At 43.5% G+C, this 16,563-nt stretch overlaps 1 protein-coding gene, 1 non-coding gene and 1 pseudogene across 2 annotated transcripts; all 3 read right to left on the bottom strand.

The window, feature by feature from the left end:
- Nucleotides 1–982: 982 nt before the first annotated feature.
- On the bottom strand, nt 983–6,491 carry LOC102436865 (60S ribosomal protein L10-like). Its single transcript, XM_006108286.3, has 2 exons — nt 6,461–6,491; nt 983–1,369 (listed from the first exon to the last, which is right to left on the bottom strand). The coding sequence occupies exons 1-2, from the start codon at nt 6,489–6,491 to the stop codon at nt 990–992; spliced, it is 411 nt and encodes a 136-aa protein (XP_006108348.1). The 3' UTR covers nt 983–989.
- LOC111824532 lies at nt 1,353–1,487 on the bottom strand. The gene has a single exon (XR_002827627.1). It is a non-coding gene; the product is annotated as a small nucleolar RNA SNORA70 (small nucleolar RNA).
- Nucleotides 6,492–13,799: 7,308 nt separating the features above from the next.
- LOC102437180 lies at nt 13,800–15,007 on the bottom strand (annotated as a pseudogene).
- Between the last annotated feature and the right edge of the window lie 1,556 nt (nt 15,008–16,563).

A 16,563-nucleotide genomic window follows, 5' to 3' on the forward strand; every position in this document is an offset into this window, starting at 1 on the left:
AACCAAAAATACATGTAGAATTAGAAAACACATCCAACCTGACTTTTGTTGCACCTCAGAAATTGGCAAACAGGAAACAAGCAAATTTCTACCAATGCCTAACACTTACCCTCCACTTTAGACTCAAGTCCTCTTCATTCCTTCTTGCCTTCCCTCACGTTTCACCCTGTCACCTAAACGACCTACCCACTCTCTGATTCACCAATTCATCATTCAAGGCCCAGCTGAGGTCCCAGCTTCCTGGTGATATCTTTTCAGCTACACTGCTCTCTCCCTTTATCAAATACCTGGTTGGATTATTGCATGTTCTCATTTAGTTATTTCAATTCAGCGCTGGGTTGCATTGGTATTTATCTGTTCTCCCCTCCCTGAACCCCACAAAAGACTGCAAAGCTCTGAAGGGTAGGGTATACAACTTTAGGTAGTTGTATATGTCTGTCTTAGTCAGCTGAGGCTGCTAAAGTAAGACACCATGGTGTGGGTGGCTTATCAACAACAGAAAGTTATTTCTCACAGTTCAAGAGGCTGGAAGACTGAGATCACAGATGGTCTGTTCTGATAACAGCCTTCTTCTGGGGTACAGATGGCTGATTTCTGGGTGTGTCTTCACTTACTGAAAAGAGCTGGCGAGCATTCTGGTCTCTTATAAAGGCACTAATCCCATCACCAGGGTGCCACCTTCATGATCGAATTGCCTCCTGAAGGTTCCACCTTCTAACATCATCACATGAGGGGTTATATTTCAACATATAAACTTTTTTTTGGGGGGGGGTGGGGGCACACAAACATTCAGTCCATAACAATACCCATGGCACCTAGCACAATGTTAAACACATAGTAGATAAGCAACAGGTACTTGTTGAATTGAACTGAATTATAAAGACTTGGTTACCATAAATTTTATTGGTCTCTGGCAATAGCTATCAGATTTGCCTATTTTTTTTTATAGAAAGTTGATTTATTGGTGGGTGTAAGCAGCACCAAGACCCTCACGAGTGCAGGGCTTGCCATTTGTCCAGGGGACCACGATTAGGGATGTATTTGACCCCACAGCCATCTGGGATGAGGCGCTTCTTGGCCACCATGTCTTCAAACTCATCCGCATTAAACTTAGTAAAGCCCCACTTCTTGGAGATGTGGATCTTCTGGCAGCCAGGGAACTTGAACTTGGTTCTGTGTAGGGCCTTGATCACATGCTCCTTGTTCTGCAGCTTGGTGCGGATGGACATGATGACTTGGCCATTGTGGACTCTGGCCACTGTGCCTTGGGGCTTTCCAAAGGCACCCCGCATGCCTGTTTGGAGGCTAGATTGGGGGCAGCATGAGTTCAGACACGAGTGTCCACCAGAAAGGGCTGTATCCAAGGTCCCTTAAGGCAACCCTTACTAGCAACAGGTTGCGTACACTACCAAGGATGCAGCTGTTTGCAGCCATTGCACACCAGGCCCCCATGGGGAAAAGAGCATGGTCGGCTTAATTGGCTGCAGTGCCTATCTTTTACTAAGCTATCATGAAGAAGTCACCATTCCTTGTCTGGAGGAAAGGGGGAACAAATATGCACAAATAAACAGTAAAAATCAAACTGGGCCCTTGTAGAGGTGCCAACAAAGTGCTACAGAATCGCAGAAGACAGGAGCAATCTGCATGTTTAGCACCAGAGCACTGATAGCACTCAGTAAATATTTCTTTTAAATTATTTTTTTTTAAATATATTTTATTGATTTTTTACAGAGAGGAAGGGAGAGGGATAGAGAGTTAGAAACATCGATGAGAGAGAAACATCGATCAGCTGCCTCCTGCACATCTCCTACTGGGGATGTGCCCACAACCAAGGTACATGCCCTTGACCGGAATCGAACCTGGGACCTTTCAGTCTGCAGGCCGACGCTCTATCCGCTGAGCCAAACCGGTTTTGGCACAGTAAATATTTCTGATGGATTCAATGACTTTCGTATTTTATAGTTTTTGCAGTCACTAGAATAGAATGTGATACATGCTCAAGAAATGTCTGTGGGATGAATAAGTCAACTCTCAAGATAAACTTTAGTGCTCTCCCAGCCTCACAGGCCAGGAGCATCCCCTGCTGTGTGGTGGACACTCTTGTTCCTAAAGTTCTTAGTTGAATCCATAGCAGGAATTTGCCTTTAAAGAGGGTGGGTCAGGACTTTGTTCCTGTGTCCGGAAGTTGAGATTCTGTTGAGTGACTACATCACGTTTCCCTTAAAGAGTAAACAATACGTTCTGTATTATCTGATAATTCTCAAGCATCTGCTCAGCAAACTCTGCATCCCTAGGGACTGAATTCTTACTTAGTTCCTACTAGAGGTCCCAAATTTGATATAGTAGGACGCAGTAGGTGGAGCTCCTCATGCTCCATGCCAACACGACTCACAAGTCCACCAACCCAGCTGCCTTCCTTTGAGCTCTGGGACTGCTGAGAAGCCCTGGGCTGAATAAAGAACCTCATCTTTAATGAGGAAGTTGACTTCCCTTGCCCAAGGGATTGGTGCTCCATAGGAAGAAAATTATTTATTTCTGGTATATCAGGAAAGGACAAAACGATGTGAGACATGAGCATCTAAAAGGCCATCAGAGCGGACACGAGAATGACAGCCAAGAGATAGGGTTCCGGTGCTGCCATTAGCTAACTGAAGAACTCTGGGCAAATCAGAATGTAGGCGTCAGTTCTCTTTGTAGAACAAACAGATTATCTAGTTTACCTCAGATCCTTCTAGCTTAAATATTCATCTCACTGTGTTTTTTACCTATTTGTTATCAGTCCCTCAAAGTAGTATGCCTATCTGGCCAATACTTTTTTGCTTGCTCACGTTTCTGGCTAATGCCTCATCATTTTCCACATCCTTATGCGATTTCTAGCAAATTCTAATATCAGTCTGGTTTCTAAAGCATGTAACTAGTCTCTAGTTCACTTTGTTTCAACTGCTACATTTCAGAATCAGTCCTAATTATCCAGACTATAAATCCAAGACTCTAAACCATAAACAAAGGAATTTTCGTAATTAGAACCATCTCATTGCTGGACTCACTAGAGTTCGGAGAGGTCAGAACTATTGAAGCCCAACTATTGAAGACCTTGAGGCCTCCAGGGTCACCTGGCTCAGATGGTTGGTATTTTTAGAAACTGGTATAGAGTTACTAATGAGAAATGTGAGAGTGATAAAATTACTTCCAGCAGTATTTGCTGGCTGAACTGAATAATCTTGAAGCCTGTTTTGTGTTGTGGTGACAACAAGTGAACAAAGTGTATAGTAGCGTGGGATTTGACGCAAAAGCTTCTGGGTAGAGCTGATCTTTTTTAAAATCCTCCCCCTAAGATATGTTTTATTGATTTTAAAGAGAGAAGAAGGGAGACAGCGAGAGAGAGAAACATCTATCAGTTGCCTCCCAGGTGTGCCCCGACCTGGGATTGAACGTGCAACCTAGGTATGTGCCCTATCTAGAAATTGAACCCTCAACCTTGTGGTATATGGACAACACTCCAACCCACTGAGTCACCAAGCCAAGGCTGGATGGGGTTGATCTTAAACACCCAAGGAACACACTCTTTCTAGGAGCTATTATGGTGTCTTTGGTGTTTGGAGGGTTGCAGCATCAGGGGAACAGGATTCTCGCCTAGGGTCTCAGGAGGACTCTTTTATTTTTTTAATTAAATCTTTATTGTTCAGATTATTACATTTGTTCCTCTTTTTCCCCCCCCATAACTCCCCTCCTCCCAGTTCCCGCCCCACCCTCCGCCCTCACTCTCCACCCACTGTCCTCATCCATAGGTGCACGATTTTTGTCCAGTCTCTTCCCGCATCTCCCACACCCCTTTCCCCCCCAAGAATAGTCAGTCCATTCCCTTTCTATGTCCCTGATTCTATTATAATCACCAGTTCATTCTGTACATCAGATTATTTATTCACTTGATTCTTAGATTCACTTGTTGATAGAAGCGTATTTGTTGTTCATAATTTGTATCTTTACCTTTTTCTTCTTCTTCCTCTTCTTAAAGGATACCTTTCAGCATTTCATATAATACTGGTTTGGTGGTGATGAACTCCTTTAGCTTTTCCTTATCTGTGAAGCTCTTTATCTGACCTTCAATTATGAATGATAGCTTTGCTGGATAAAGTAATCTTGGTTATAGGTTCTTGGTATTCATCACTTTGAATATTTCTTGCCATTCCCTTCTGGCCTGCAAAGTTTCTGTTGAGAAATCAGCTGACAGTCGTATGGGTATTCCCTTGTAGGTAATTGAGTCTCTTTCTCTTGCTGCTTTTAAGATTCTCTCTTTGTCTTTTGCTCTTGGCATTTTAAGTATGATGTGTCTTGGTGTGGTCCTCTTTGGATTCCTTTTGTTTGGGGTTCTCTGCGCCTCTTGGACCTGTAAGTCCATTTCTTTCACCAGGTGGGGGAAGTTTTCTGTCATTATTTCTTCAAATAGGTTTTCAATATCTTGCTGTCTCTCATCTTCTGGTACCCCTATAATTCTGATGTTGGTACGTTTGAAACTGTCCCAGAGGCTCCTTACACTATCTTCGTATTTTCGGATTCTTTTTTCATTTTGCTTTTCCGGTTGGGTGTTTTTTGCTTCTTCGCATTTCAAATCTTTGACTTGATTCTTGCGCTCCTCTGGTCGGCTGTTGGGTGTCTGTATAATATTCTTTATTTCAGTCAGTGTACGCTTAATTTCTAGTTGGTTCTTTATCACAACATCGAGGGTCTCATTAGATTTCTTGAGGATCTTATCAAGTTTATCGGCAGTTTCTAGAAGATTATTGAAAGACCTTAAAAGTGCGTTTTTTAGCTCTATATCCTCCATTTCTGTCATGTTTCTTTGTCTCCGCATTTTTTATGCTTTTTTGGTGCACCCCCTTGTGGTCTTTGTGCGCAGTCTTGTTGTAGTTAAGCCTTGATTGTTGTCGGTAATACTGGGGGTGAATTGACCTCCAGGCTAACTGGCTATGAGAGTCAGCTGTGTCTGCAGTGGAAGAGCTTCTGTGCTGGAACTCTAGGGCGGTGCTAATCTAGCCTTTGCCTGAGGCTATCCGGCAAATGCCTCTGTGCTGGGCTTGGGCGGGGCGGGTCCCCGGGGATCTACAGGGCGGGCGGAGCGAGCAGTTATGGCTGCTCTCAGTTCCATCCCCAGCGGCTCTGCAACCGCTGCAAACCTCGGAGAGAAAGCTGCCTTCCCGCTTCTCCCGTCCGAGTCTGGGTCCCTAGAGACTCCCCTGGATCTGGAGCTCAGAGTCTGAAACTCCCTCCCGATTGAAAACAACAACCGCGCCCTCCGCTGCCGGCCCACTCCACATGCACTCCGCACCTCAGCATTTCACTTCAGCACTGCGCCTCCTCTGAGTCTCGGTATGGTTGTAGAACTTCCACTCAGCCAGCCTTCCTGTGGTTCTGGATGATGTCCGTTTCGTCTTTTAGTTGTATTTTTGAAGTGGTTGTTCGAGGCAGCAAACTCTGGCGTTAACCTATGCTGCCATCTTGGTTCCCTCCCAGAGGACTCTTTTTTAATGAACATAATGGCAGCAGAGATGGCCAGGCCAGCAGTGAGGAGGGACACAAGTCCTGGTGTAGCTGCCAGTCTCAGGATAGATAAAAAACACAGAGATGTGAGCACCTGAAAGGCCATCCATATTAACATACGTTAATATGCCATAAAGTCTCATAGAAAATTTCAATGACAATTCTTGGTTTGTTGGAGTTGTTTTTGTTTTTTCTTTGTTTTAGACAATCTTTCAGGAAATCAAAACTTTCCATTATTAGTCATATCAGTAACTATCATCTACTGAGAGCCTAACATAGTCGAGGCCTGTGATGTCTAATACAGGTACTGCATGGGTATTTATATTTCATTTAAATGTAAATGAAATAAAGTTAAAAATTCAGTTCCTTAGTCACACTAGCTACATTGCAAATAATCAGTACTCACATATGACTAGTAACTACCATATAAGGTAGCCAGAATAGGGAATTTTCATTATTGCAGAACATTCTATTAGACACTCCTGTAGGCACTCTCTAAATGTACATATTTAGTGGGCATTGTTCTTAATCCTCCTCACACCTCGGTATAGTAAATATTTTCACCTCATTTTGCTGCTAAGGAAACCCAATCTCAGGAATATTTGGCCAAGTTCATGTACAGAGTAAGTGGCAGAGGTAGGACACAATTTTAAGTTGGTCTGGTTCCTAAGCCCCTTGTACCATGTTTCTTGATTCCAGTTTCTCATCATGAAACCTCCTTTTTCAAAAAGTCCTTCAAAAGGATATTCACCAAAGAACAGAACTATCATTGAGCTATTGAGAAGTCAAGTAGACAGTCAGTCAAACTACCAAGGTGAGGGATAAGTTGTCAGTAAAGTGGCATAGGCGTGTCAGGATGCTTATGTGTAAATATACCCTATCACAGTTAGGCAAACAAGCTTTGGCAGCTGTCACACTTTACCTGATAGCTCATGGTCCAATAATGAAGACATCATTCTAATGTGCTCCTAATGTCAACAAGCCTTAACCTGTCATTGGATGTCACCTATAAGCGATGAGAAATAAGCAAAAATTAGGACTCCATCTTATAGAAATTCATGCTTTGTCTAGAGCAGGAAGGCTGTGTATATCGTTCTAAAATGTACCTCAAGAAAGTGTTTTTAAAGAACTGGATAGAAAGACTCCAGACATGGGAAACTAAGTTCATTGAAGAAATGGATAGCCTTTAGTGAAGGGAGAACAAATGTGAGAGTTTTTGCCAATGGAATGATGAAGGTGGGATTGTGATTGGAGTAACTGGTCTGTGTTTCCCAAGGACAGGACCAAGCTTTGTCTTTTTTTACTTCTACGCCATGTGCATGTTGCTGGCATACAGTAGTTGCTCGTTAATTGTTTCTTGAATTGAACCAATTGTAAGAATTTCCTGTCCCCGTAAATCCTGATGAAATAATTAGAATAATAGGATAGATGATACGATGTGGCATTTTGGTCAACTTTTGGATAAGAGCAGCCTTGCTCTTCTCCAATATCTGCAACACAGGTGTCTTTGATATTGTGCTCAGTTTACGTGACTAACACGTATTATGGTTAACCCTCACAAACTCGCTTGGAAGACAAGCTTCACCCCAAACCCCAGAGGTGCAGAGCCTTCAAAGTCAGCAGAACTCAGCTCCAATGGAGTCTGTGTACCCCACCTCAGACGCCCATACGATGATCTGAGTACAGACTGTAAGTCCTTGAAGTTTGGGTGTCCGCCCTGGAAGCCAATTTGGACAGAAATTACCTCAGCTGTACTCAGACATGAGAGAGGACAACTTGTTTTTGATACAGGGAATAGGAACCAAGCCAGAGGGCAGTGGAGGGAATGGAGTAACCAGAGGGAAACACTCTGTCTTGCCAACTTTTTTCTACCTCTAGGCAAGCAGTCATCTTCAAAGCCACTTCCTTTCAAGGTTACAATGAGAGTAGGCAGATCCTGCCTTACCCCTGCATGCCATGGAGACTCATGCCTGATATTAATAGGACATTATCAGCCCAGGTGCCAGGCTCGGTGACTCACAAGGCAACAAAACCGTGGCACGTGTTGGGTGGTTGTGAGCTTTCCCAGAGATCAAATCCCAGGGCTGTGAACTTGTGCTCTGAGTCTGGGTAGGAAAGTTTTTCTCTTTTTCCAGAAGGGCTGCCTTCATGTCTCCAAGTCAGGGAACAAGGCCAGTGCCTGGGGATTGATCAACGAGTGATTTAACGGTTCCCTCTACCTCAGGTTGTAGGGGACATGGATAAAGAAGGATCCGTAACAACACAGAAAATGTTATAGGGGTGAGAAGGAAGGCAAGTTCTCTTTAGCAACTCCTAGTCTCTGCTCGTTTTTAAATTTCTCCATAGAGCATTTTTGTGCTACGTCAGCACATTTATAAAGCTGCCCGGTCATGCTGGGGATGTGCTTCAGTTCATTCATTTAACAACCCTTGAGCCTCATTCCATAATGTCTGGCCATCCAGGTCCTATGTGCGCACACAGGAGGGTTTGTACATTAGCAACACTAACACTGGGGGTGGAACGTGGAGAAGGTTCCCCAGGGAGAGATGTCTGAAGTAAAATAGGCACAATTAAACAGGGAAGGGAATTCTATGCCATGGGAGTAGCATATGCAAAAGCCTATACATGAGAGCATGAATATTCAGGGAAAAGAGGTTCACAGTGACTGGAGCATACGACATAGAAGTGGGAGCATTACAGATGCTGATGGAGAGATGGGAAGGCCCACATACACCCAGAAGCTCCCATCAGCTGAGTACTGGTATGAATCCAACACTTTCTGTGAATGGTTTCACTTACTATTCACCCTAGGAAGTAGTTACTATTATTTTCTCTAATTTTAAAAATAAGGAAACCATGGCTTAGTGAATTTATATGACGTGCCTGTGATCATTGTTCTGGAGTTAATTAATGAGAGCACCAGACATAATTAAATTAGTTCTGGAATTGTTGGTCAAAACCAAATCTTAACCAAGCCCACTGAGCCCCAATGCCTTATACTTTGGTTAAAAAGATTACCAACTAATATTAGAATTTAATTATAATAATGCATTCCTTTATTCCTTCAGTAATGAAGTCACCCTATATTTATTGAGTATCTGTGATGTGTTAACTCTATTGTAGCCACTAGGAATAAGCCAGTGAGCAAAACATACATTTTGCCTTCATGGAATCTACATTTCTAATGAGGAGAGTCAGGCGGTTAAAATTAACAAAAATAGAATAAACAGAATTAGGGTTTCTTTTTATGAACAGAACTCTTTAATTTTAATATAGTTAAATATATCCATATTTTTATATAATCAATTTGAGAATATTTTCCTACCTTAGAGTCTAAACAATATTTATTTCCTACTACAGTTATTTCCCAATATTTTGAAAACTTTAAATCTACAGAAATGTTATAAGAACAAGTAAATGCAATATGTGATCCCTGATTGCATTCTAAATCCAAATATGTTAGTACAAAGGCTAAATATGTTAGTACAAAGGCTAAATTCAGCTAGATTTGTGAATTGTCAATATTTTGCCATATGTAAAAAGTATTATTACTACTATTATTATTAGTTTTCAGAACCATTTGGAAATAAATGGCAGGCATTAAACACTTTATCCTTAAATTGTTAAGTATATGTTTCCCACATTCTTGTAATAACTACAATGCAACTGCAATACTCAAGAAATGTTAACTGATACTGTTTTATTATCCAATATGCATTTCATATTCTAATTTTTTTAGATATATGAAAAATGTTCTATATACAGGGTGGGGCAAAGTAGATTTACAGTTGTGAGTACATGAAACAGTATATTTTTATATTATTATTTATTAATTATTGTATTATTTTCCATACAAGCAACTGTAAACCTATTTTTGCCCCACCCTGTATATGAATCTATGTATATTTGGATTTAGAGTGCAATCAGGGATCACATATTGCATTTACTTGTAATGATCCTTTAGGCTTCTTTAATTAAGAATCCAGACCAATTGCTTTTCAGAATGTTTCTCTATATGGATTTTTCTGATTGTTTCCTCTGTTTAGATTCAAGCTAGTATTTGTTCCTGATCTTACTGGCAATCACAGATCCATGATAAAAGTTCCCATCTCCTGCCCTAACCGGTTTGGCTCAGTGGATGGAGCTTTGGCCTGCGGACTGAAAGGTCCCAGGTTCGGTCCAGACTAAGGGCATGTACCTTGGTTGCAGGCACATCCCTAGTGGGAGGTGTGCAGGAGGCAGCTGATCAATGTTTCTCTCTCATTGATGTTTCCAACTCTCTATCCCTCTCTCTTCCTCTCTGTGAAAAATCAATAAAATATATTTTTTTAAAAAAGTTCCCATGGGACTTCTATTAAAAACTCAAGTTCCTTGTCAGTCATGGCATTAATTCGGGCACAGGTTAAGCTCCTGTAACAAAAAGACTCACAATTTTCAAGCTGAAACAAGGTAGACTTTAATTTCTCTCTCATAAAAGTCTACAGATGAGCAGTCTACAGTCCTAGTGAGGAGGAAACTGGTCTTGCAAGGCATGTCAGGCCATAAAAACTGTGAACAATGCACTGCCCTGGAGGGGGGTGGGGGAGATCGTTATCGCTGGCTCCAGGACAGATCATCAGATATGGCCTGGGGACCCCCAACACCTGGGGGCCTTTCTGTAAGCCCATGAAAGGGGGTGGAACCATATCTGCAAGACAAAGACCCCAGAAGGTTATAAAAAGTGAAGCCCTCTGCGTGTTACTTCACTCTGATTTGGAAATTATTCCCAGAGTCCACTAGTGTTAATAAACAAGGTCCCTCCCTTTCTCTAGGACGTGTGCTATTTCTTTGGTCTTCTGCAACACAAGTAGAGTGGCTCTGCTCCGTAAAGTCATACAGGAACCCAGGTTCCTTCCATCTTGTGGCTCCATCATTGTCATTGCTGCGTTTGTTTTTCTCAAAGGCAAAGCTGCTTCACTAGCACCAGATCTGAATTTCAGCACACAGGAAGGGGAAAAAGAAGATACAGTGCATGTAATTTGTCCCTTTTAAAGAATGAGACCTAGAAGTTGCTATTGTAACTTGCACTCATTGACCAAACCTCACATTTAGGCACAAAGAAGGCTGAGAACAGCAATCAGTAGCTGGGGAGCCAATTGCCCTGTTAAAGCTCCATAAAAGGAAGAAGGAGAGAGTGGACACTCACAGCCCATAAGTGGTCTACAGTCATCCACTAAGTTGTTATTTCCTTTAGTGAAGACTCAATACATGAACCAGTGGATTCAGCTCATTAACCTCTTTCCTTAGGTTATTATTCACGATACTTACTTACATGTTTTCTTTTTCGGGTAGAGCTCTTTAGAATTCTCTTAACATAGTTTTAAAATATCAAAACTTTTCAGCAAAAAAATCAAAAAAAAAATCATAAGATCTTAGTTGCAAGAATGGAGGATTGTCATCTCAGAAGGTTTTGGTATAGTTCTATATTCTCAAATACAATTCAATGGGGATATCAAAGTTAATTCAAAAAGCAGAAACAAATTGTTTGCATACCAGAATTCAGGTTTTTCACTTTTCATTTATTCATGGGGAAACTAAGGGGTGAGGAGGAAAATATGTATTTGGTTGACTTATTTAATGTACAAAAGGCATAAACACACTGAGAGGTAGCTATAGTATGGTAATGTCAAAAATGACCTTAGAGCAGCAGTTCTCAACCTGTGGGTCGTGACCCCTTTGGGGTCGAATGACCCTTTCACAGGGGTCGCCTAAGACCATCGGAAAACACATATATAATTACATATTGTTTTTGTGATTAATCACTATGCTTTAATTATGTTCAATTTGTAACAATGAAAATACATCCTGTATATCAGATATTTACATTAAGATTCATAACAGTAGCAAAATTACAGTTATGAAGTCGCAACGAAAATAATTTTATGGTTGGGGGTCACCACAACATGAGGAACTGTATTAAAGGGTTGAGGCATTAGGAAGGTTGAGAACCACTGCCTTAGAGGGTACTTAAACTTCTTTTCTCATTTTATGTGTGATGAAGATTGTAGATGCCTCACAGCTAGTTAGCTGTTATATTTCTCTCTTTTCCTCGTCCAACGCGGCTAGAGAGCAGTCCGGTTCCTGAGTGCTGGAGTCCAACCCCAGCAGGTCCAGGGGTCCCCAAAGGTGTGGACGGAGTCGGCGAAGAAGGAATCACACGAAGACAGCTTCAGTTGATCAGCAGCCTAGTCAGGACCTCTAGCCAGGATCTCCAGCCAAAGTTCTGGTCGAGTTCTGGTTAGGAACTGATCAGGATCTGATGAGGATGTGATGTTTATTGTCTTGTTACATCCGTATTTATACCAGCCGATTTTAATCCTGTCAATTTCTATTACAAAGGTTAGGGCGTTTCTTATCTCCATTCCAGGGAGTAAAGATTATGTAGCTTAACTACCCGCCTGGCACTTAATTAAGGGGTTGTATCCCCTCCCTAACCTTAGGGAAAAATCCCCACCTGGGGAAACAACCTTTCTCAGAGAGGTGACCTTTGTTAAAACACATGGCACTAAGGAGAGCAAACATATTAAGAACAATATGCTATATATGCCAGGTCCCTTGAAACATATGCTGTGCAGATGTTTCTTTCCTGCAGCGACTGTGTCAAGCAGCAAGGATGGACCGGCTTCCGGCAAATTCCCCCTTTTTTATTTTTTAAATGATAGCGCATGCAAATCAGTGGCCACCTCTCAGATTGGGCTGTTTAAGCCTCAGAAGAAGACTGGCAAGCAATGACAATAAGCATAGCTATAAACATAGTGGATGAAGCGCACAAGGAGCCCCGTTCCTTAGAAGGTTGCCAGCCTCTTCAGTCAAGAGATTTCAGCTGTCCTCAAGTTGTTGGTTTGCTTGTTTTTGTTGGTCTGGCTAGTGGGTGGTGTCACTGGCGATGGGCTTCCCGAAGTGTTAGCAAGTTGAAGGGCTGCATCAAAGGGTCCATCACGGCCATGCTTGGTGGTGGTGTTGGTGTCCAAGGAGGAGTAAGCTGTGTCCTCTGGGTCAGCTGTTATGGAGGATGGAGGGTAGTAGAGAGAAAAAGAAAAGAAAGCAAAAGAACTACAAGGCATGTAAGTGTTTAGAAAAAAAAAGGAGAAGAAAGGGAAGAAGGCAGCATCCTGACACAGCCCTTTCCTTCATCTGCCCCTTTCCCTGTGGTCCAAGGTAGAAATGGGAAACAAGTCCTGTTGCAGTGAGAGGGCAGCTGTTGTCAGCCAGTCTCTGTCTTTACCTTGGTCCTGATCTGAGCTGGGCCAAGACTCTTTCTGTTACCTGGGTCCCTATCTGAGCTGGGCATGGGAAGTGGGAAGCAGCCATGGGGGCAGGAGACCTCCCTCAGAAGGGGCGAGTGTTCAAGCCCCTGCATAGTTGGGGGGGGGGGTGAGGATCTGTGCCCCACCTCTGTTGACCCCCAAGTTCTCTCCTGATGGCCCCTCTGCGACTGTGCCTGTCTTAGGTTGTTCCTCCCTGAGGAATCTTACCCGTCTTTGACTAACCAGCCATCTTCCAGGGCCAAGCAGGGTGATGTGAGGTTCAGTTCTGTCTCCTTGGTAGCCTATGCCCCCGTGGCCTCCACGCCCAGCAACTGCCTTGGGATCCCCTCACCTGCTGGCGGGCCCCGGCATTGATCACATATCTTGGGGAACCCAGGTTTCTTCTCCAGGGAGGGCCCAGCTCACGCCATTGGGCTAGAGACAGATCCATGGTACCAGCCACCATGAGGCTTCAACCTCAGCATGAACAGAGAGCTCAGGCAATAGCTATAGTCAATTTGATTGTAAGAAGAGGGTCCCTCTTGACACGAGGGTAAGAGGGGCCAATACAGGACAAAGGAGAGTCCCAGGACAGGGCTTTCTCAGCCCAGGATGTCAGGCTCTTGGCACAAGACAACTCCACGTATGGGGCATATACCAGACACTCCCAGAAAAGGGAGGTGCCCTTCCTGGAACAGTAGGGTAGGGAGATTCTAGAAAAGGCTGTGTTCAGGAGAGAAGGAGAAAGGCCAAAGACCAGCAAACAAGTAGTCAGATTAAAAAAAAGAAAAAGGAAAGGAGATGTGGGGCAAAGCTGGGACATAAGGACAGACAAAAAGGAGGCACATCTTCATACTGAAGTCCCCCCAAAACTCCTCTAACGGGGCGTTTACTACATAAATTATAGTTCTTCACTTGGCACTCCACCCGGCTGCACGAGGACGAGCCACACGAGACCTCGGAGGTGCTGGGACCTCACATGTCCTCATCATCGGACGTGTCGCTGCTGCTGGTCTCCGTGTCATCGTTCTCAATTGTGAGGTGGAAAGTGCTGCTTCTCCAGGGTCCAAACTTGAAGTCACAGATCAGGCCATTTTTCAAAATACCATTTTTCCTCAGACCATTCTTCTGCAACTGTTCGCTAATAACTTGGAATTCTCTCATTTCCTCCTCAGTTAAGGGAGCACACGTTTCATCGTTTTCACTGTCTTCTTGCCAGCCCATCTCCTTCAACAACCTGTATTCTGCCTCAAGGGAACTTGAAAGAACATGGGTCGGTGGGAAGGCTGAGGACCGAATGATCTGCTGGGAAATAACCGAGGCATTGCCATTCTCTTGTGGAATTTCATTTTCATCAAAGTTCCCGTTTATATTTCTGTCCCGGTGAGTACTATTGCTGTTATGCAAATTAAATGAGTCTTCATCCTTCTCGGAGCCAGCATGGCTTTCATCCTCATGCTCCTCTTCCACTCCGTCCCGTTTTAACGCCTTCAGAAACTCCCTCTTCTTATCAGTGCGCATTCGTGTCAGCTTGGTTAGATGAGGCTGCTGATTAAGTTTGTCAACAGGTGAAGAGGAATTTAAGCGATTACACTCTTTCACTGTCGTTGTTGATGGACTAAAATTCTTGGCTGTTGATTTAAAAGAATGGAAGTTGCCAACACCATATGTAGATTCATGAGAGAAAGAAGTCCCAACTTTATTTTCTTTAGTTTGGCTTTTCCATTGTGTAGGTTTTGTGGGCGGAGCAGCAGGCTTAGGGACCAGGCCTTTATAAACACTGGGGCCAGTCCCGTTCTTCACTGGCTGCGACAGGGGAGCCCCTCCAGCGGGGAACCCGGACAGCTGCAAGTCCTTGGCAGTGCCTTTCTTAGTGACCAGCATCCTGGGAGCTCTAGATGTGGGGTTCGGAGGGTACTCCCATACGCCTGCAGCTAAAGACTTATTTTGATTTGGTTCTCTCTCATATTCAGGATTTAAAGATAAAAAATCCTCAGCCTCAAACTGTCTGCGTTCTCTCCTGTCTTCCTTCCTCCCTGGCTCACTGTCAGGGGTGTTGTTGTTGTGCAGTCCTTGGCCTTTTCCAGAATGGAAAATGCTGCTCCGAGAACGGGCACTCCCACCATGGTATCCCCCACAATGATTTCTGTTTTCGTCCTCACCAAACTCATTCTCATATGCAACTGGGAAGCAGAGTGAGAATTCAAGATCTCCATTAGCTTCAGCTTCTCTTATCGCCCTTTGAAATTTAGACCTGGAGCTCATAGGAGCCGCAGGACCTGGTTTAGGCTTCCTTTCTAATTTAGGGAGCCTGTTTTGAATGGGAGGGCCTCTCTCCTTTCTACTGACTGGAAAGGACCAATGATCATGTTTATGATATTTATTCTCCTTCCGATCAGTAGGCATAGCTAAATTGCTCTTAGATTGAGCTGGAGACAATAATGATGTGTCCTCTCTAGGTGGATCCGAGGGACTATTTAAAGTTTGAGAAAGTTCAATAGTTTCTGCCTCTGGTGCCAAGATGCCACGAATTGAATTCCAGAAGGAAAAGGTATTTTCCGGGACCTTCTCAGGTCCATGGAAGCTGTGATAATTCATAAATTGCTCTCCTATTTTAGTCCAAGTTTTTAAATTAACAGTTCCATCCTCAGGAAGCCATTGACATGCATATTCTATAAAACTTTCTATCTGACTGGGAGTAACCTTAACTCCTCTGCTAGCAAGCATATGCGTTAAAACATTAATACAGACTCTTTTTTCTTTAGACTCAGTATGACCCATCTTGTCAATCTAAGTTCTGTACTAACTACCCGCTTACCCTACTTATCCTCTATAGGAGGGGTCTGCAGCACCCTACGGTGCAGTCCTATCCGTCCCAAGTACGTCCCAAGTACGGGGGGACTTACCTAGATGCCCCACGTAGGGCGCCAGTTGCTGGAGTCCAACCCCAGCAGGTCCAGGGGTCCCCAAAGGTGTGGACAGAGTCGGCGAAGAAGGAATGACACGAAGACAGCTTCAGTTGATCAGCAGCCTAGTCAGGACCTCTAGCCAGGATCTCCAGCCAAAGTTCTGGTTGGAGTTCTGGTTAGGAACTGATCAGGATCTGATGAGGATGTGATGTTTATTGTCTTGTTACATCCGTATTTATACCAGCCGATTTTAATCCTGTCAATTTCTATTACAAAGGTTAGGGCGTTTCTTATCTCCATTCCAGGGAGTAAAGATTATGTAGCTTAACTACCCGCCTGGCACTTAATTAAGGGGTTGTATCCCCTCCCTAACCTCAGGGAAAAATCCCCACCTGGGGAAACAACCTTTCTCAGAGAGGTGACCTTGGTTAAAACACATGGCACCAAGGAGAGCAAACATATTAAGAACAATATGCTATATATGCCAGGTCCCTTGAAACATATGCTGTGCAGATGTTTCTTTCCTGCAGCGACTGTGTCAAGCAGCAAGGATGGACCGGCTTCCGGCACCTGAGTAGGGACAGCTGGGGATTGAGAAAAATGAAAGAAAGAGACAGACACAGAGATAGAAGAAAAAAGCTGGGGTCGGGTGGGACAGCTGTCCTCTGATGGAGAGACAGTGACCCAGAGCCAATACAACACATTTATTTTATACAGAAAAATACCAGGATGTTTTACTAAAGCCCAAGACAAAGGAGATTATGTGCATTCTTGTGGCTTCTTTGTAATCATCACTTCTGGGTGGGCCCGATAATCGTGTTTGATCCTAG

The sequence above is a fragment of the Myotis lucifugus genome, unplaced genomic scaffold (genome assembly GCF_000147115.1).
Source record: "Myotis lucifugus unplaced genomic scaffold, Myoluc2.0 scaffold_2026, whole genome shotgun sequence".
NCBI classification, from domain to species: Eukaryota; Metazoa; Chordata; class Mammalia; order Chiroptera; family Vespertilionidae; genus Myotis; species Myotis lucifugus.